Source organism: Prionailurus viverrinus, chromosome C1, assembly GCF_022837055.1.
Source record: "Prionailurus viverrinus isolate Anna chromosome C1, UM_Priviv_1.0, whole genome shotgun sequence".
Lineage (NCBI taxonomy): Eukaryota > Metazoa > Chordata > Mammalia > Carnivora > Felidae > Prionailurus > Prionailurus viverrinus.
In genome coordinates this window covers 171638129-171659601 of record NC_062568.1, presented here as the reverse complement: position 1 = coordinate 171659601, position 21473 = coordinate 171638129, and the positions used below count along the sequence as shown (strand labels likewise).

The following is a 21473-nucleotide window of genomic DNA, read 5'->3' as shown; positions in this document are numbered from 1 at the left end:
TTACGTGATAAATTTAGCAAACATCAAGTGATCTAATCCCAGGCAGTTGTTAAATGGAACAAATTGTGGCTCTGCACTTTCGGGTTGGTTTGATTCTTCTTCTTGAGCCAAAGACTAACACCAGCACCTCCGTCTCAGCAGGCTGCCTGGCCTCCCTCTGTAGGGGTAAATCCTTTATCATGTAAACCAAAAAAAATTGGCGACATTTCATCCACATTGTATTGAATCTCACAAGTATCTAAGTGATACTTAGTGTTACGCATGTGTTTTTTCTCCCAGCAAACTACTGAAAATTTTAGTTCATATTCTTTTTTTTTTTTTTTTTTTAAGATTTTAGTTTAAAATAATCTCTATATCCAGTGTGGGGCTTGAATTTATAACCCAGAGATGAAGAGTCACATACTCTACCAACTGAGCCAGCCAGGCACCCTCATTTCATATTCTTGATCCGTGTGTGATAAAACACACATTGTGTGGTAAGACAAAATCCATCTAGTATGAATCCACTTTGCTTACTATTTGGAAAAGGTACCTTCTGTGAGGAAGGCAGATAAAGGTAGACTCAATTTCTAAGAGAAGACATTTGGGAAAGATGGGCCATGTGACTGCTCTTTGTAGAGCATGCCTTTTACAGAGCCTTCCTTTTGAGGAATCTAGATTTTTTTTTTAAGTTCATTTTTATTTATTTTGAGAGATAGAGAGCTAGTGGGAGGGGGCAGAGAGAGAGAGGGAGACAGAATCCCAAGCAGGCTCAACCTGTCAGTGCAGAGCCCTCTGTGGGGCTCAAACCTGTGAACCACGAGATCATGACCTAAGCCAAAATCAAGAGTCGGAGGCTTAACTGACTGAGCCCTCCAGGTGCCTCAAGGAATCTAGTTCTAAATCTATTCCGGAAAGCCAAGTTTCATATTTTGAATAAAGTTTAAGAGACCTGGACAAATAAATGATCTCAGGGCTGGATCGTCTAGAAATATCAGCATTCTCAAAACAAAAAACACCAAGTAATAAATTTTCTTTCTTTTTACTCACAGGCATTCTTTCAAGGCAAATTGAAAATCACGGGCAACATGGGTCTGGCTATGAAGTTACAAAATCTTCAGCTTCAGCCAGGCAAAGCTAAGCTGTGAAGAAGTCCCTTTGCCTATCTTTGAAAATTAAGATGAGATATATAGATACATATCCATATATTTCATTGTCAGAACTTAGATGGAAACCACACACTGGCAAATAATGTGTTTTTAAATGGGTGTGACCAATCCTGTTTTTCCTGAACTCTGGGTGAATAGAGCCTGCTGGTGTACTGCTGCTTTTGCTGAATTGCATACAACTGTGCATTACAAAGTTAATATGGTAATTATGGTTTGGGGTAAAATTGAGTTTCAGAATAAAATTAGGAACAGCGAGATCTAAAAACTATGTAAACAAAAGCTCTCATTTTGCTTATAAAGTATATTTAAAGAGCATTCTGCTGAAAATTGACTTTAAGTTTTCCTTGGGAGAACTAGGGAAGAAACCGAATACCAGTAGCTGGTAATTAGTGTTGTGCAGTTAATGTCCTTAACCTATTTTGCATTAATAGTTTTTAATTCTGTACTGGGATGTTTTAAAAAACTTGAATTTTGCATTTCATGCCATCAAGATGGTATTTTCTTCCCAAATCAAAATAAATCTGATCAGAGCTGGGGGCAAAAAATCTATAGGTGAACACAGGCCTATTTTTAAAATAAAAATATTTTTAAGATGAGTTTCCTTCTTGAAACATCAGTGTATTAATCATAAAATGCTGTTGTTAAAAATAATTGAACAAATAAAGTTGGCTTTGAGATGCACAGTTTTCAAAGTATAATCTCATTTAATTAAATTTGTAAAGCTCTCAGTCCTTTGTTATAATTTTCCTTTTTCATATAAGTTTGGTTTAACTAATTAGCCACATTTAATTTATCTTTCTTCCTGATTTTTCTAATGCTAATGTTATTTCTTATAACTCAGTAAGATACAGGGTAAAATGCTTTTGGAAGAATGTTTGATAGAAAATTAAAATAACTCTTCCTGATCTCCTTTGTTTTTATTGTTTATATTCTTTTTGTTCAGCGCAAGTCTTATTGATAGAGAATAAGAGAAACATTGGGGGATTGACAGTCTGGTTATCTAGGTGTGCTCTGCTCGTTACTTTGATGTGATCACTAGGTCTTGATAGAGGAGGCAGTGCGTTGTAGTGGGAAGAGCACTGGACTAGGAGCCAGGAGTCTTGTTTCTCCTAGGCAAATAAATAGCAGCCTGCTGGGCCTGTTAGAAGACTTTTCAACGTTTATTTATTTTTGGGACAGAGAGAGACAGAGCATGAACGGGGGAGGGGCAGAGAGAGAGGGAGACACAGAATCGGAAACAGGCTCCAGGCTCTGAGCCATCAGCCCAGAGCCCGACGCGGGGCTCGAACTCACGGACCGCGAGATTGTGACCTGGCTGAAGTCGGACGCTTAACCGACTGCGCCACCCAGGCGCCCCAGTTAGAAGACTTTTCAAAGAGGGGATTAAGTAGGGGGTCTCTAAGGTCCTTTCTGCTCTGATAATCCTGGCCACAGAGCCCAGCAGAAGTGTTCTAGGGGTTGTATACAGGCCCCACCTTTCTTTTGTTAACATGTCTCTTCACCAAAAGGTGGCCAAAGGTAAAAAGCCAGGTTTATTGGCTAGATGTTTGGGTCCTGTGCTAATCAAATCAGGATTATGGGTCAGATCCCCTTTGACCATTCAGCTTTGCATGCATGTGCTGTGACCAACAGAAAAGCATCTGGTGACGGGGGAAAGACAGTATATTAAACCAACATAAATTGGTCTCAAGTTCCATAAAATGAATTCAGAACAGAATTCAGACCTACTTCCTAATCATAGTAGCTTCTTACCCTGAGAAGAAAAAGACTTCCAAGAAAAAAAGTTCCAACAGAATACCTGTTGTTTATCTGTAGTTTGGATTTGCTTTATCATTCTGCTGTTACTTGTGCCAGATAACAAAAGATGCCTGAAATAGGCTTTAGGATGAACCTTAAAACAAACAAACAAACACCAAAAAACAAATAACACCAAACACAAAAGAAAACTAGCTCTTGGAGCAGAAATATTTTCATATGTATGCAATTTATATGTATAATAGATAATGATGAAATATTATTAGTAGCAGTTTAATTTCTAGGGAAGGAAGCATCGTGGCTTGCAGGAAAGGTTAACAGGTCTGGGTTAAAACTGCTGCTGTTAGTGGTTTTGCTATTTGAGCAGGTTGAGTCTCAAGTTGCCTGATCTATAAAGTGAAGATACTAATATTTGCCTCCTAGGATTATTGAGAATCTAGAGAGAGAACATATGTAAAGCACCTAAATTGGTGTTAGGTACATCAGTCACTTAGTAAACGTGAGTTCGCTTACTGTTCCCACAACTACTGCCTCCTCTTGCCTCTGTGATAGGTGATATGAAGTCTCTATTATTTTCTTATGTCCCACTTTTGGAATCTTTTTTTGTTTGTTCATTAACAAATATTTATTGAGTGTCTACCAAACATAGGGTAATATATTGAAGGTGCAATGCTGGGCACTGGAGGTAGTGGTGAGCTTTTCCCATCATGGTGCTTACAGTCGAGAGGGAGAGACAGTTTACCAAAGAGATGGATGACTGCTATAGACAGTGATGTGCCATGCAGGAAATGGTCAGGGTGCTGTGATGAAGAATCACAGTGAGGGGCCTTCATTGAGACTGGTTACAGGAGACATCTCTGAGCAGGTGATATTTAAACTGAGATATAAAGGTGCAAAGAACAGTGCATGGAAGGGTGGGAAGGGAGCCAATGTGCGTGGAATATAGTGAGCTGGAAGGATAGGTCCAAGATGAGGTTGGACAGGTAGATACATAGGAACCAATTGTATTGGAATTTGTTCATTATGGTAAGGCACTTAGAATCTTTTGAAGATGTGGCTTTCCATCCATTTATTTCTCACTCCTGCTGCCTATCCACTTTGCCATTATACCCTAAGTCTAGGACCCAGGTTAATGCAGCAGCTGTTATCTGGAGCATTGTGATCGTCAAGGCAGAGGAAGAGAAAAAGGCAAAATACACTTTGGCTCTTAAAGTTTCCACCCCAAAGTGATACATATCACTTTTGCTCCCATTTATTTGTCCAAAGAAAGTCACATGCTCCACCTAATTTCAGAATCTTACCAGGTACCTGGAGAGAATGGAGTTAGAGTATTTATGAAAGACAGAACGGCCGTATGCAAGGGAATGAAAGAACTTAAACTGTCACTGTAGTTGTTGTGTGGAGAATGTACCCCTTTACTGGGGGGAGAGGGCCAAAGAGTGGGTATCCAGGTGCAAGAAGATGGTGTCCTGGACTAGGGTGTTGGTGGCAGATGTGGATGTGGATGTGGAAAAGTAGGTGGAGGGAGAGCTGACAGAATTTGATGACTGGACGTAGGGGCAAGAATGACTTCCAGGTGAATGGTGGGTCATGACTGGTATGACCAGGAGACAAAGGGATTTTAGGGACAGTCACTGAAATAATAAGCTCCACTTTTGAACTTACTAACTTTGAGATGCCTGAGAGATTTGCAAGTGAAGATATCAGAGAGGCAGTTGGATTTACAAAACTGGAGCTTAGAGATGAGGTCAGCTTAGAGATATACATTTGGAGGTCATGGGCATCTGGGTGGTATTTAAAGCTATAGGAATGGCTGATATCACCTGGGGAGGAAAGGAGGGCATGGAGTAAGCCTTGAAGAACTTCAGCTTTAGAGTTCAGGTGGAGAACGAGGATCTATCTGGCAAAGGGGATGAAGAAGAGGGGCTTAGAGGTTAAGAGAAGTTTCTCTAGAAAAGAGTATATGTAGTCAAAGGGTGGGAATGGTCATCTATGCTTTGCTCTGTAAGGTCAAGTAAGATGATGTCTGAAAGTGTGTTTTGGATTAAATTTGGCAACATGGAAGTCACTGGTGATCACTTACAAAATTAGTTTCAGTGGAGTAGTAGGGCTAAAAGCTAGATTGGAATTGGTTTCATAAAGAGCTATGAATAATAACAGAAAAGTTCCATTTGGTAGTGAAATGCTCAGTTTCCAAATGATTAATACAGAGCAAGCACATTAGCTAATACTTTTAGCTCTAAGTTAGGTCATCTTGCATAGCACATATTTTGCAACAACAACATCTTGCTGTTCTCTGTGCCCACCCTCACCATTTTCTCCCTGCCTCCACCCCAATCCACTTGGCAAATTCCTTTTCATGCCTTAGCTTTCAGGAAGCTGTTTGCCCCAAGTTGAGTTAATCATTCCTTTGTAGTAATTTGTTTCTGTTTCCCTGAACAGAGACTGCATCTCATGCATCCATTTTGATCCCCCCAGCACAGAGTCTTGGCTTGCTGTCATTAAGTAAATGAATGAGATAAGTTGAATAACCATTTGAAAACAATTCACAGGGGGTTTCTGAGTATAGAAAGCTTGTCACAGAAATACATTCTCTATTACAGTGACCTTCTGTTGCCCTGATGATGAAAGAGAACATTAAAAATTCTCCTTTAGCCTGACTTAACCTGCTCTTTTTTGAGAATATTTGCAGCTTCTTAGAATAGTCTTTCAGTTTAAGATTGAAGCAGCTCGAGTAATAAGAAAAGTCAGTTTGTGGTTTTATTACATGTTTTTAAAAACAAATTGGCCTAGTAAGTTCTGTGTGCATGAAAATCATTAACCCCGTTGCTGTATTTATCCAGATGAATTCAGACTCTCAGATTTCTACAATCCTTGTTGAATATGTAGAACAACAACAATGGAGAGCACAATTAGGGTGCTGAATGTGGAGGTCCGGGTAGTGTGGAGGAGTCACTGAAGTGTGATCATAAGAACTTGGATCAGGTCCTGTCTGCCTCTGGGAAGCTAAGTTAGGGTAAGGCACTTAAATCTCACCAGTCTTTGGTTTCTTCCTCTGCTAAAGGGGGACACTGTTAATTCTTTTTTAATAGTCTCATTGGACTGTAAACATCTTGAGGGTAGAAACTCTCGGTTATTCATCTCTGTGTCTCTTGTATTAATACAGTGTCTACCGGAGTAAGCATCAATAAAGTTTCTCAAGTATTAGGCAATGATCATTAAAGTTCTTCTTAATATTTATTTATTTATTTTTGAGAGAGAGAGAGAGAGAGAGAGAGAGAGAGAGAGAGAGAGAGAGAGAGAGCATGAGCATGAGCAGGGAAGAGGCAGAGAGAGAGGGAGACACAGAATCTGAAACAGGCTCCAGGCTCTGAGCTGATGTGGGGCCTGATGTGGGGCTCGAATTCACAAACTGTGAGATTATGACCTGAGCCGAAGTCAGACGTTCAAGCAACTGAGCCACCCAGGCGCCCCATTAAAGTTCTTTTTAAGTTGTAAAATCCTTTTGAAAGGTTCAATCACATATAAATATAAACCCCTTGTGTTTTCCCTATATATGTCACCTTAGAAGAAAGAAGTAATGAAATTAAATCCTGTAATTAATACCTTTATCTTCTGAAACTTTAGAAAATAATACCTTAGAGCAGCCTGGTATAGGAAACTATGGGCCCATCAGATGTGGGTTTTGGTCCTAGCTCTGACACTTAAACAACTTTGGGACCTTGAGCTAATAATAAGTAAGGACTCTGAGCTTGCTTCTCCTTTTGGAAAAGGAATGATAATGTCCACCTTGCTGGCTGTAAGGATTAGCAATTATAGCTGTAAAATGTCAAGCCACATAGTAGGTACTCAATAGATGGTGCCTAATGTTACATGAGACATTTTTTAACAGGAAGCAACTCATTCATTGGAACATTTTATGACAGTTTTTTTTTGAGTTCAGATATTATGCTAGCCTCAGGATTGGGGACAGTTTCCTTATTTTTTTGGACTGTCCACATCCTTACATTTTCTTCTTCAAGAATCACTAAAATTTAATAATCTCTATAACTTAGTGAATGGATATAGAATATTTAGTTTGACTTTCAGAAGGTCTGCATTTTCAGCCAAAGATTACAGTTCTAGCTACCCTGTGGCATAGTTGCTTTCTGAACGCAAAGAATTTGCTGGATGTTGTTGACTAGAAAAAAATGGTAATCATCCAGATTGTAAATTACTGGGTAAATTACTCTGTGGGACTGCTTTTGTTTAGAGACCACACTGATGTGAATTAGGAATTGGGGGTATAGTACTACACTTGATCTTAGCCAAAAGGCCGAGAAGCGATTAGAATTGGGGGTATAGTACTAAACAGCTAATAAGAGCCCTGAAAGAATTACGTGCTATCAGGAACCACAGCCACGTCTAGCCAAATTTTAAGAGTTTTTCTCAATAGAGAGTTACAAAATCTACTGGAAGGGTCCAGTATTAATATCTATCTGGAGACTACTGCAAACAAACAGCTCTTTAGTTCTTGGTAAGAACAGAGAATACTGGGCCAGATTTCTGGCCCTTACAAATGTGTCTGATTCTATTTGGCAGGGAGTTTAATCTGGTATGGAATTTTAGCCAGACTTCTTGGAGAAATATTTTTTTTAATGTATCATATCCAAAATGTATTGCAAAACATGATTCCACTTAATCTTTTCTATTAATACTCATTTAAATATTAGCTAAATATTCACAGTGCTGTTTTCAGCAGCATGTAGTGTTTGACCTTTTAGTTACTGAATTTGTGGCCATAAACTTTTATGTAAAATTGGGGGAAATTCATTGTTATCTGCTACTTATTTAAATTGCAGGCAGAGAAGCAGTAGGTGCTACAGTTTTCTAATTAACTACCAAACAGTGGCACATTTCCTTTTTCTTTATAGATTATTGTGTAATTCACCTTTTAGAATACAGCACTTTTATCGTGTGTACAACACTCTGTTCAAGATCAGACACCTCATTTGAACAGAAATATATGGAAAAGTTCAGATGTGAAGATGCAACAGTATTAGGGAAAGATTGACCTAGGTGGGCAGAAAGAGCCTTCAGCTTGGCAAAGTGATACCCAAGGGCAGGGTGTGATGACAGTTCACAGATATTTGAGAGATGGAAACACCAACAAGAGGGAGGAATTATTTTGCTTAGTTATTAGAACTAATGGGTAGAACTATAAAAGGGGAATTTCAGACTAAAAACCAGTTGAACTTCTTGACAATAAAAACTGGTCAAGAGTGGACTAAAAGCTCCAACACAGAGACGTTCCTAAACCAGGCTGGCAAAACAGGGCATCTGTGAAAGGTGTACTTTAACAGTGGCTAGAAGAGCATTTGAGTGGGAGAAAATATTTCATTGGCAGCCACTCTTTTGAGGATTTCTCCTCTTGCCTTTTATCAAAATCTTGTTTCTATGTGTCAGAAAGAAGATTTGATTTTTTTAAAATATATATATATATATATATATATATATATATATATATATATATATATATACTTGTTTATAACTTGACTTGTTCTGTGACTTACTAGCTATCTTTGGAAGAAACAGAAATGAGTATTCAAAGCTTTTCAGTTTTCATAGCGTGAAAGCTGCCTGAGAGGTTTCTGTTGTTGTTGTTTGTTTTAGTCTTTTCTTAAGTCCATTTTTACTTAGCTTAAGACAGTAGAGCCTTAAAGCCACAGAATGGCAGCTGCCATGGAGGAGACCACTCTCACTGAAGTTGGAACCTGAGTGTGAATTCTACCTAGAGTACTCATTAGCTGGTCACCTGAGCAAGTTACTTATCCTCCCTGAGTATTGGTTTCTTAAAATAAGGGGGCAGTAATACCATCATGCTTGTTGAAGATTCAGTGAAGTGACATCTGGGAAAATGCTATAGTACCCTGTACAGGTTTTGGTTATTAATGTTTGTATTACTTTTCTATTGCTGCTATAACAAATTACCATAAATGTAGCAGCTTACCTCCACATGAATATATTATCTCACAGTTCTGTAACTCGGGAAGTCTGGGGGGTGTGGCTGGTTTCCCTGCTCCGGGTCTCATGAGGCTGAAGTCAAGGTGTTGGCTGCCCTGGGCTCTTATCTGGAAGCTCTGGGGGAGAATCTGCTTCCATGACCACTCAGGATGTTGGCAGAATTCAGTTCCATGCTGCTGTGGAATTGCATATCCCCATATCCTTGCTGGCAGCCTAGGGTTCTCAGTTTTTTTAATTTTTTTTTTTTTTTTTTTTAGTGTTTATTTATTTTTGAGACAGAGAGAGAGAGAGACCGAGCATGAGTGGGGGAGGGGCAGAGATAGAGGGAGACACAGAATCAGAAGCAGGCTTCAGGCTCTGAGCTGTCAGCACAGAACCCAATGTGGGGCTCAAACTCACAAACCATGAGGTCGTGACCTGAGCTGAAGTTGGACACTCAACCGACTGAGCCACCCTAGGGTTCTCAGTTTTTAGAGACTGCCTACATTTCCTCTATCTTTAAAGCTGGTTGAGTCTTCATGTTTCACATCTCTCCGATCTCCCCTTCTGCTGTATCTCTCCTACCTCCAGCCAGAGAATGTTCTATGTTTTCAAAAACTCGTGTGATTAGGTTAGGCCCACTGGATAATCCAAGATAATCTCCCTATTTCAAAATCCATAACCTGAATTACATTTGCAAAGTCCCTTTTGCTTCATAGTGTAACATTCACAGGCTCTAGGGATTAGGGTATGGGTATTTTTGGGGGTTCACTCTGCCTACTACAGTAATGGTATTTGGGGCTGGAAAGGGACCTTACAGAAGATGAGATGAGGTTCTTGCCCTGGATGGTTTACAATCCAGTGGGGGAAAGAGATGAAAAACATACAGCAAAAAAAGTCCAATAATAAAAAGGGTTTGTATGGGATGTTCCAGGAGCCCAGAAGACCTTTTCTGTATCTGACGTGGCCTGTAGTTCTTCCATAATACCCTGCTTGTTCTTTGATGCTGTGTCTTTTATCAAAAGCCTTCAGATGGAAGGATTATGTGTCCATATACACAAAATAACACGATGTGATTTGATTTCTAAATGTCCAGAAAATCAAGCTGCTGCCATATCTCCATATTTGGGACTCTGCTACTTAATAAGGAAAGGTCTTGAGCCCTCAGCTCAAAGTAAGAGGAATTTTCTTCATTTCTGATGATGAAGTATTGACAACACCTTATCTTCCCTTATCTTGTTCCTTATCTCCCCTTTTTCCTCATCAACCCCCCATGAGAACCCTCTTGTCTTTCACTCCTAGCTCTCTCTGGTCACATATATGTCTTTACTCCCCTCTTTTGAGTTTTCTTGTTTCTTATTGTTTTGAATTAGAAGGCACTTAGCCTGGATAATGCAGAGATTTCTGTTTAATTCTTGCCACTTGACATTTCTATTTTAATCATGTTTTATAGATGTTTGGTGACAGTTTTGTAACAATAACAGCTGCCATTTATTGAGCACTTACCATGTGCCGGGTGCCGTGCAGAGTTCTGTACTTCCATTTTTTCATTTGATTCTATTTTCTCATTTAATTTAGACAATCTGTGAGGGTGTAGGTACTATTTTTATCTCCATTTGAACCCAGCTGGGGTTTGAATCCAAATCTAAGTCCAAAGCTTGTACTTGACAGCATGCACTACAATAACATTAAACAGGAGCAGAAAATGAGGCTTGAAGGAGCCAAAGCAACACAAGTGGATTCGGAGTCCTCAATTCTTTATAGCTATTCTGAAAGTTAGAGAATTTCTTTCTTTCTTTCTTTTTTTAATTTTTAAAAAATGCTTATTTTTGAGAGTGACAGAGACAGAGTGTAAGTGGGAGAGGGGCAGAGAGAGAGGGAGACACAGAATCCAAAGTAGGCCCCAGGCTCCGAAATGTCAGCACAGAGCCTGATGCGGGTCTCAAACCCACGAACTGTGAGATCATGACCTGAGCCAAAGTTGAACCCTTAACCTACTGAGCCACAGGTGCCCATAGAAGATTTCTTTCTAGAGCACCAGGGTCACCTCCATTTTCCACCAGAGATATTCAAAGTGATTGCTAAAAATTCTATTTCAGACAGGTGATGTTAGTGTGTGTCTACAGCTCCAGAGAGCTACAGAGTATGTGTGAGCACTGGTTTGGCGTTCCATAGAAGAGCCTGTTTCTCTGGGCGGTAGGGAAGATGTCGTGTGCCCTGTGGCTGGCCCCAGCAGTTACCAGTAACAGAAAATACCTTCCCCAGAAGGTTGGGATGATTAAGATATTTAAGGATTTAACGCAGTGCCTGGCACTTAGTAGGTAGTCGGTATGTGCTGGTTCTCATTGTCCTTCTAGAAGATTTTCTTTAGTTCCTGGGTATTCAAGCTAGTAGAATCTTATTCTTCTAGCTCCACTTGAATCTATGCTCAATGTTAAGAGATGCATCTCTGAGTTGGCCCCTGTCCAATCCTGTGAATCACAGCAGCTTTCAAGTTTGAGCTCAGAGAAAACTAAAATCTGAGGTCAAAGAAGGCAAAATATTTCCTTTTCCTCTTGTAAGTTTCTGAGTTATTGATGTAATGGAAACAGCTCTGGGTTCAAATGCAGGCTCTGCATTTGCTTTCTCAAGTTACTTGCCTGTTGACATCATGGAAAGAACTCAGGCTGTGAGGAAGGGTGAAGCTGGCCATTTTACTCAGTTAAGCACTTCTCAACGGCCTTACCTGGGAATGGCACCAGTAGCAGCTCTTCTCCTGTAGGATTGTCAAGCTCAGAGTGTAATGTATGTGGTCCAATCAGGTTGCAGTAGTAGAAGCCTGTGAAAGATCCTTTACATGAGCCATTCATTCATTCGGGGCATTGGCAATTAGGTTGAGCAAGTGGTCCCAAGTTTGAGTTATTTATCCTTCTTCCCTGTCCGGTAGGAGGGCAGCCAGGTAACGTAGTTGTGGATGCTCTGCCCACAGGCTAGAGCTTGTATAGGCAGTGGAGATGTCAAGTACCACCTAAACCTAGCCCCACCACATTCTACGGCCAAAGCCCCTGGCGCCAAACAGTGTTGCTTCAGCTGCTAGTAGTTAATGCTCCTTTACTTGGAAACGTTTTCAGCTCCTGGGAGCAATATGGTGCCGCCAGGGCTCACTCCTCACGCCCCTTGTCTCCCTGCGACTGGGGTCCGCATGCACCCTACTCTCAGCCCAATTTACCGTCCTTCAAGTCTCACCAGGGTCAACGTGGGTGTGGGGGCGGGGGATACGGGGAGGGCGGAGAACTTTTCCGGGAAGGGGCCCAGCAGGGTCTTGGCTGGCCGCCCTGTTAGCCACGGCCCAGGACCCCAGGGTGGGAGAGTGAACGGAAAGGTACTCGTGCCTGGAGCGGTTGCAAAATCCTCAGTCATGAGGAAGAAACTGGGCTCAGAGGCACTTGGGTGAAGGGGCCCTTTCCCCAGCCGTCCTTTCAGGTGCTGGGGCCTAAAGGGGGTCCAGTTCCACTGCGGAAGGCGGGAACTAGGAAGCGTTGCGGGCTAGACACCCCGCCTTCCCAGGCTCTGGGTGGAGGGGGGTGGCCTGGTACGGCGGCCCCGCCGCGGCGGAGAGGGGGAGAGGGGTCGCTGCGGGGGCTCTGCCTCCCGGGAAGTGGGGCCGGCCAAGCCCACGAGCAGAGGGGGCAGGCCCTCTCCCCTTCCCCGCGCCTGTGGGGACCCTACGCCTGTGTCCGGAGGAGGCTGGCGTCCAGCAGATGCACGCGGTGTGGAGGGGGGAGCGGGGGAGAGGCGGGGAGGAGAAAACCCACAACAAAACTTGCGTCGCCGAGCTCACGGCTCGACTTGAATGGAAGGAGCCCGCTCCCGCGGAGCGCAGCGGCGAATCGGGACAGCGCGTACCGCCGGCAGGGCGCGGCGCGGCGCGGGGGCGCAGCAGGTACCCGGCGCGGGTGGGCCAAGGGGTCCGGGCAGAGCCTGGGCGGCGGACTCGGACTTCCCGCCTGGTCCGGATGGTCCCCGCAGCTCCCCCCGGGCGGGGCCGCGGCATCCAGTCCCCTAGGTGGGAGCCCTGCACCGGGTGCGCGGCCGAGAGTTCTACCTTGGGAGTGCGACCCCTACGCGATCGCGACCCGGGCAGGGGCCTTGTCTCCTCTCTGGCCACAGGCTGGTCCCAGCCCTCGCGCCCCCCCCCCCCCCGCCCCGTTGCGCACATCTGGAAAGAATCTGAGGGCGGATGGGAGGGGAGTGGGGTGGAAGGACGCGGGCTGGTGACCGGGAATGTGGGGGCAGGTGGAACTGGGGAGGGGCGTAGACCCCTGTATTTAGAGCCCAGGCGCGCGTCTTACTATATCAGCTCACCCCAGTTAGTTCTCCCTTCGCCCTCGTCACAGACAGAGAAACTGAGGCCTAGAGAGGGGCAGAGATATGTTTCCAGGAAGGGCGGACAGGTGAGGCGGAGCCCGCGCGACAGCCGCTCGGACCCGCTCGGGGCTTGGTTCCCCAGCCCAGCGCCGCTCACTCGCCAAGCCAGAGCTCTCAGCTGGCACCTGGTGTCCGTCTGTCTACGCGGCTGCCTGCCCGCTGGGACAGCTGGACTGAATGGGGGTCGGGGGGGGGGGGTGAGTGGAGCGCGAGGAGAGAGGTCGGCGCCCTCCAGCGAAAGCGGCGGAAGTGCCAGGTTGTAGGTCTTGGAACCGCCAGGCTGGGGAGGGGGGTTAGAATACCTGATGCGCCGTCAGGTGGAAGAGGAGGTGGCGGCGGCCGCGAGCTCTTGGCATCAGCCTGGTCTGGGGGGTGGGAGTCGGCAACCGCTGCGACTTAGGGACAGAAGCAGACGCGGCAGGAGAATGAGAGCGGCGCTGACCGTCCCGGGTCCCCAAGGCATAGAGGGATGCGCGCCTGGCGCTCGGAGTGCATCATGGACCTGTTGAGGCCCCCCGCAACCTGAGTAGCTGCTCTTGGACTTGGGCAGGCGGGGGAAGGTGAAGCAGTGGTTTAGCAGCTCCAAGAGCCACCACTGCTATGAACCAGGAGAGCCTTTGGGTGGTCATGTCCCCTTTTAAGGACCCAGTCTATTCTAGTCTAGAGTGCAAGTTAAGAAATGTTAGATTCAGGAAGACTTGGTGGCTCAGTCGGTTAAGCGTCTGGCTTCAGCTCAGGTCATGATCTCTGGGTTTGTGAGTTTAAGCCCCGCATCCGGCTCTGTGCTGACAGCTCAGAGCCTGGAGCCTGCTTGGGATTCTGTGTCTCCCTCTCTCTCTCTGCCTGTCCTCCTTCTCTTTCTCTCTCTCGCTCACTCTCCCTCTCAAAGATAAATAAACATTAAAAAAAATTTTTTTTTAATTTTTTTTCAACGTTTTTTATTTATTTTTGGGACAGAGAGAGACAGAGCATGAACGGGGGAGGGCCAGAGAGAGAGGGAGACACAGAATCGGAAACAGGCTCCAGGGTCGGAGCCATCAGCCCAGAGCCTGATGCGGGGCTCGAACTCACGGTCCGCGAGATCGTGACCTGGCTGAAGTCGGACGCTTAACCGACTGCGCCACCCAGGCGCCCCTAAAAATTTTTTTTAAAAAGAGAAATGTTAGATTCAAATGGCTGTTTTCACAAAATCTTGTGGGAAAATACTTTGTGCTTTGTATCTGAATCTTAGGTAAGGGGTGACTAATGGTGGCACCTTTAGGCCTAATAGAGTCATACTAAGACCTCTGACCATGACCTGCCTGGTGCCCTTGATGGCTCCCTATCACCAGCACCTTAGCATACTGGCTGATGCCTTTGGAGACTTGGATCTCCGGTCACATCCTCAATCCCCTGCCCCATCCAGTTTACCCTTTATTATTTTTTTAAAAATGTTTATTTAATTTTAAAGAGAGAGAGACAGAGCACGAGCAGGGGAGGGGCAGAGAGAGAGAGAGGGACACAGAATCCAAAGCAGGCTCCAGGCTCTGAGCTGTCCCCACGGAGCCCTACATGGGCCTGGAACTCACGAACTGCAAGATCATGACCTGATCCGAAGTTGGCCGCTTAACCAACTGAGCCACCCAGGCACCCCTGTTTTCCTTTCTTTAAAGGCACCTCCCTCTTCTCCCATCCCCACACTGTGCCTTTGCTCATGTCCTTCCCTCTGTCTGGAGTGCTTTTCCTCCTCTTTGTCCATCTGGAGAACTCCTACTCAGTCTTCAAGAGCAGTTCAAGGCTCTGGGCAGGAGTCAGAAGACACAAATTCTAGTCCTGGCCTTAACTTGAACATACTAATCTGTGAACTGAGGGGGTCAGACTAGATAATTTTGCAAATCTTTTCCAACTCTGCCTTTCACAAATTCATTTCTTCGTTCCACAAACATTTCCTGAACACTCACTCCATGCCTGGGGAGTCAGGAAAGGCTCAGCTGAATCTTGCAGGATTCAGTGGGCCAGTGGTGCTGTGGGAGCACCAAAGAACTTCCTCACCCAAAGGGGAGCAACAGCTTCCCAGAGCAGGGGCGTTTGAGTAGGAGTTTGATGGGGATGGGCAGCTATGGGAGCCCCTTTGTGCTTGAGTTTCCTATCTGCAGAGTAGGAAGATTATGTCTTAGTTTTGGGATTTCTATTAGAGGCAATAAGATGCAGCTATCTTGGGCTTAGCACCAAGTGGGGGATTAGTGAATTTTTACTGTATTTGAGTGGAGGAAGAAGGTGCCGCTAGGGGCTGAGGATCTGTGTCCTGATTTGGGTCTCCCTTCCCCTTCCTTCTTCTAGTTTTGCCTTAATCTCCACTTAAGCGCTTCTGGGCCTTAAGGTTTGGTTCCCTAGGGGAGGTAGGTGCGGTGAGAGGCAGCTGGTCCCAGGGACTTCCTCAGTAACAGGAACCCCATGTGTGTTGCACTAGCCCGATGCCAGCAACAGGTGGACATGTCATTTCATTTAATTCTCACGAGGAGTGCCCATCTCCATTGCCTTATCTCACGAGGAGTGCCCATCACGAGGCTCAGGCGGTGAAGTGGCCTTGTCCAGACCCACATGGCCGACAGGAGTGGAGCCCATGCCCTTCTGTTGCTAAGGCGCTCCCTGATAGAGAGCTCACTGCAGGCCGAGCTGCCCCTCTAGCTGGCCATTTGCTGAACCAGCGGTGTAAATTGTGCCTCACCAGGGCCTCCTCACTCAGGACACGAAGAGGCCAGGGGCCCGCTCTCTCCTTTATTCTTCCCTCACACAGCTCCAATGTGGCTGAGCACACAGAAGGGGCTTTAGGGGCTTATCTGGCTCAACATTCTTAGAAGAACAACAACAACAAATCGAGACTCAGATGGGCCAGGATGTGGCCAAGGCCACACAGAAAACCAGGTGGTGGAGCTGGGGCTGCCCAGGATCCCAAGTTGCAGAGGTGGGACTCTTTAGGCCCTGTCTGTTCTTCCTCCCTCTCTTGTCCATCCAGCTCATCCTCTCCATCCCAACACGTCTCTCTGTCCAGACCAGGCTTGTGAGGCCTTGCCTGTACCGTTGCACAGCCTCAGAGAGCTCCTCACCGGTCCATCCATAAACCTGCCCATGCCACTCTCCTGCTCTTCAATGGCTCCTCATCTTTCCTAAGATCCTAAGATAAGGATCCCTCTCCCTAACTAGGCTTTCAAGTCCCTTCTTGGCCTGGACTGCCCACCTGCATCACTCCCTGTCCCCAACACCCACCAGACGCTCTAGCCAGCTTGGTGGAGGTCACCACATGGGCTCTTTTGCACCTGGGCCTTTGTACATGCTGACCTCCTTGCTTATATCACTCTCTCCCTTTTGCCTGATGTTCACCCTTTGTGGCTAAATAAGGCACCACTTCTTCTGGGAAGCCTTGTTGGCCCCAGGCAAGGTTAGGTGTCCTCGGGGCCCCTATGGACTCTGGTTTCCCTCCATCACACCTCTGATGACACTGGGATTATAATACTCAGTTTACACCTATGTCTATTACATCCATGCCAGCACTGCCTGATAGAAATATAACGTGAGCCATAAATGCAAGCTGCGTACGTAATATGAAATTTTCTAGAAGCCAGGTTAAAAAAATAAAATGTGACAGGTAAAATTAATTTTAGTAGCTTATTTTATTTAACTAGTTTATCCAACATACATAATTAATATAAAAATAAATGAGATGTTGTGTGAGATACCCTAAATATTCATGATATTCTACATCCTCTTTTGTACTAGTCTGTGGAATCCGTATATACTACGGATTACACTTATAGCACCTCTCAATTCATTCTAGCCACATTTCAAGTGCTCAGTAGCCACATACAGCCACTACTTTGGACGGTGCAGGTGTGAGCTTCTTAAGGGCGGGAGCCCAACCCGAGTGCTCTGTCTGGGTCCTTAGTGCTCAGCTGTGCTTGGCCCAGTGAAGGGGCCACGTAGCATTGTGGTTAAGGCCCTGGGCTGGGAGCTCAGCTTCACCATTTAACAGCTGTGTTACATTGGCCGATCCCATTGGGCCTCAGCTCCCTCATCTATAAAGTGATGGTGATAACATTTTCAATATGGTTCATACTGTTAATATAAACAGATACAGTTTTATAGGTCTTCACGGATACACACCGAAGGGGAAGGAGGAAAAATCGCTGGTCCGGTGAGTGCACAGGATATGTGGGGAGGAACCTTCTCCCTGGCCTCCTGCCCTGGTTGATTTGGGGACTGTGCCCACACTCCCCCCTCCCAGAGCCCTGGTCTGCAGTAGGGTCACACACTGGTCTAATGCTGGTGGCTCCGGGGACTGAAGGCTTTTGAGCTAGTGAGGGGGGAGGGGGAGGGGAGGAGTTACAGTGTGCATGGGGATGATGGTCTGTAGACTGGCTGAGGATTCATTGCCCGTTTGGTCAGGAGATGGGGAAGCAAGGGTGTGGTAGGGTGGGCATAGGGCCAGGCTGCGGCAAGTGATCCTTACTGCTGCCAACCGACCCCTGCGGCCGGGGAGCTGTGCGTGTGCTAGTAGGCCTCCTGGTTTTCTGCCGGGCCAGCAGCTGGGGTCTGAGTCTGCTTAGACCTCGTAGACCTATATGGAGTCAGACAAGCCTCGCTGCTGCCCCTCTTCTCTCTCCTCACACATCTCTTTCTCTGTCTCTCTCTCTCTTTATGGCTTACCAGGGCTCACCCAGTCTGGGGTGGAGGGAGGGGCAGTAGTTATTGAATTGGGCTCTGCTGCCCCCTCTAGACTGAGAGCAGGGAACTTTGCCACCTCACTTGTGTCCCCTGTGCCAGCACAGGGCTGAGGGCAGACAAGACCTCACCTTGGAGAGCTGGCTGAGCCAATGAGTGAGGCAAAGCAGTGTCTGAAATACTGCAATGGCCACAGGGCAGCAGGAATTCGTAGGAGGCTGGAGTCTGTAAATCTGCGGGGAGGTGGGCCTGGGACCGGACTGAAAAGCACAAGCAGGATCTGGACAAGAGAAGAGGAAGAAGCAGGGGGTTGTGGGGTGGGCAGTGCCCATGGATCAGATATTAGTGGTAGGAAGAGCTAACATTTATTGAGCACTTAGGGTATACAGTATGTGCATCTCACTGACTCTCATGGTGTCTCCACGAGGGTGGACAGGTGAGGAAGCTGAGGTTTGGTGGGTGACAAAACTTGCTCAGGGTCATACAACTGAGAGCCAGAGCCGACCGCAGCCCTGGCTAGTTGGCTCCAGTGCCTGCCTTCCTAACCGGACATCGGCAGCGGTGGCCAGCTCCCAATTTACCCAGGCCCAGCATCTTCTAGCCATGTGGGGTGTGGTCCCCGATCTAGTGCCTTGGAGAGAGCCTCAAACTGGGGCAGGGGTCCCCTGGGGCTGAGTGCCTGCCATGTACCTGCATTTGTAATTGCTGCAGCAGTGACAGCAGCACCGCATCACCCAGAAGGTATCAGGTGCTTCACATCTGTCACCTTGCTGACTGCTCCCGGATGCTGTGGGTTTAGATGTATTATCTGCCTTGTAAGGTGAGGAAATAGGCCTAGGGGGGGGTCAGAGCCACTAAGTGGTGGAGAGGGATTCAAACTGGGGTCTGTGGGACCTAGAGTCAGCATACCTGAGCTATGGCCTGTCACATCATCCCAGAGATGTTTGCTGAGTGCCTTTCTGTAAAGAGAACTCCAGAGACGAGCCCAGAGACCAGCTAGGTCCATGGGCTGCTAAAGATGGAACCCTGCATCTTCCTCATGGCCTGAGGCCATCCCCAATGCCCCACCCCTGCTGCTCTAGGGGGCTATGCAGTGCTCGGGAGTGGTCCCTTGCAGGTGGCAGCAGGCTCTGGTGAGGCCAGCTGAGAGTGCAAACATCAGGAAGGGACTTGGAAGGGATGGCAGCAGCACCATTCACTGATGCCTGCCCTACGCCCGGCTCCACCCAGACACTGAGAGTGGCTCACAGCCCTACATGGGAGAAAGACACCTTCACATATTCACAGCCCAACCCAACTCATACCCTGGGGGAACAGTGATGGAGGGTCCTGGGGCAGCTCAGAGTCTTCCCAGGGGACACATCACTGGTGTTAGTTCTTAGAGAAGTTGCTAACTTCACAAGAGAGGGAGAGGGCTTCCAGGCAGAAGGAACAGCATGTGCAAAGGCCTGGAGAGAGGAACTTCTAGATAGACCTGTATGACTGGGGTGTGGGTGCTGGAAGAGAGACAGGGTCAAGCCCTGAACATCCTAGAACAGCAAGCCGAAGAGCTGGGATGTGCCCCATTGCTCCTGGCCCACCATGGCCTGTGGCTCTGGACGAGATACAGGGCCTGTCAGCCCCGCCTGTGCCAGGGCAGCAAGGGCTCCACAAAGTCCTGGCCAACGCCTGCAAGTCACAGTTCCTCCTGGGCCACAGATTCCCCTTCTGTGAAGTGGGTGTCCGGTGCTCAGAGCCAGGACTGGTAAGGGCTGCTGGAAGTTTTGCAGACTTGCCTACGGACAGGGCTTCACCTCCTCCCTCCAGAGGGTAGCCCTGATGAGGGGGAGGTGGGTAGGGAAGGGAGGGCAGCAGCAGATCGGACGTGTGCCCAGGATCCCTGGGTAGGCTCTGTCTTGTGCCTAGGAGGGCCCTAGTATGACTCCCATAGGCCCTAGCCCTGTGCCTGCTGTCCCTAACAGGTGAAGTCTGACTCACCCCCTCCTGCAGGCACCATGGCCCGGAGCAGGGCACTGCTGTTCCTGTTGCTGTTGCCATTGCAGCTGCAGCTGGGACCGGTGAGCACGGTGAGGTCTCCGGGGTTTGGCCGAGGTGGTGCCCACAGCCTGAGCCCTGAAGAGAACGAATTCATGGAGGAGCCAGTGTTGGTCCTGAGCCCTGAGGAGCCAGGGCCTGGCTCTGCCACCATCAACTGCCCCCGAGACTGTGCCTGCTCCCAAGAAGGTGTTGTGGACTGTGGTGGCATTGACCTGCGTGAGTTCCCGGGGGACCTGCCTGAGCACACCAACCATCTGTCTCTGCAGGTGAAGCCGCCATTGCAACAGCGGTCACCAGGGGCTGCCCTCTACACTCGCGGCTCCTGGCCCAGAACCCCCAGTTCCTGTGGCTCCCCAACCCCAGACACAAGGTGCTAGGGCATTCCCCGCTCTGATGTCCCAGTCACAGAGTAACGTGATATTATAACTGCTTTGTTTTACTTGGAGGAGTCTGGACTGAGGGAAAAAAGGACACAGATCTGCCTGGCTGCTGACCCTCTGAATGGACGGGGTGCCCAGACACCATTACAGGCCAGGAGAACAAGAGAAAGTCGACCCTGATTGATGCTCTGGGGGCTCAGAGGATAGAGTATTCTCCCCAGCTGAGGTGCAGGCTAGATTTTGAGAAGTGGGACACAGTGTTCCAGATGGGGGACTCTGGGAGTTCTGGTGCACCCAACTTTGTGTGGCCCAGCAGCTCTGGAGGAGAGAGAGGGGCTCTCGTACCCATTTCCAGAGATCAAGGCTAGTGAAGGAAAGTGATCTGCCCAATGGTCACTCAAACTGATAGGTCTAGGGTGATGGTGGAGGGAGCCCGCGGCCAGGGTAGCCCATGAGGGAAAGGGACAAGTTAAGGACAACACTTACTGTTGGTTCATTCACTCATTTATTCATAAAAGTCTCCCGGGTGCATGCTTGATACGTCTGGTGCTGTGTCAGATGCTGGGCGTGTAGGGAGGACTTGAACAGCCTATGGGGGAGGCAGAGATCTAAACAGGTAAAGACAACAGATGGAGACAGAAGGACTAGTGCTGTGGGGCCCATAGCAGTTCCTAGTCTGGCCCCAATCCAATTCAGGAAGACTTTTGGAGGAAGGTTTTAAAGCATTCCAAAGGGAGTGAGGACCCAGGTTCCTCCCCCCAACCCGAGAAAGGGAGCCAAAAGTAGTTTCTGGCTTGGGGTGGGGAGAATGGGCTGCGGATGCCTGTCATCCAGTGGGAACATGAAGGGAGCGGGTCTAGAGGGGAGGCGGCACTCCAAGTTTGAACCACCTGGAGATGCTCCCATCTGGGCTCCTAGGAGGTGGGACCTGCATGCCTTTTGTGGTCACTGCTGTCCCTCCAGCGCTGAGACCCGGGCCTGTCGGCATGAGGGTGAATCCCAAGGGAGGTGCCCAGCAGAGGGACTGGCTCCTGGGACTGGGACTGAGGGTGGGAGCAGGCCTCTA

The 21473-nt window shown here is 47.3% G+C and overlaps 2 protein-coding genes across 7 annotated transcripts in view; both read left to right on the top strand.

The window, feature by feature from the left end:
• Positions 1-2053, top strand: part of SCP2 (sterol carrier protein 2) — a 123317-nt gene extending 121264 nt beyond the window's left edge. For both annotated transcript variants that reach the window (XM_047871457.1, XM_047871455.1), the window contains one exon: positions 1032-2053. In XM_047871457.1, coding sequence (XP_047727413.1) covers positions 1032-1127 — 96 coding nt within the window. In that variant the 3' untranslated portion in view covers positions 1128-2053. The remainder of the gene's footprint in view (positions 1-1031) is intronic.
• Positions 2054-12642: 10589 nt separating this feature from the next.
• The window catches only part of PODN (podocan), a 41479-nt gene continuing 32648 nt past the window's right edge, over positions 12643-21473 (top strand). For 2 of the 5 annotated variants that reach the window (XM_047870491.1, XM_047870492.1), the window contains exon 1: positions 19960-20293. In XM_047870491.1, the coding sequence (XP_047726447.1) occupies positions 19985-20293 (309 nt within the window). In that variant the 5' untranslated portion in view covers positions 19960-19984. Of the gene's footprint in view, positions 12808-17414; positions 17464-19951; positions 20294-21473 lie in introns of those variants that run through there. The other 3 variants (XM_047870494.1, XM_047870495.1, XM_047870493.1) reach the window with 3 other exon arrangements.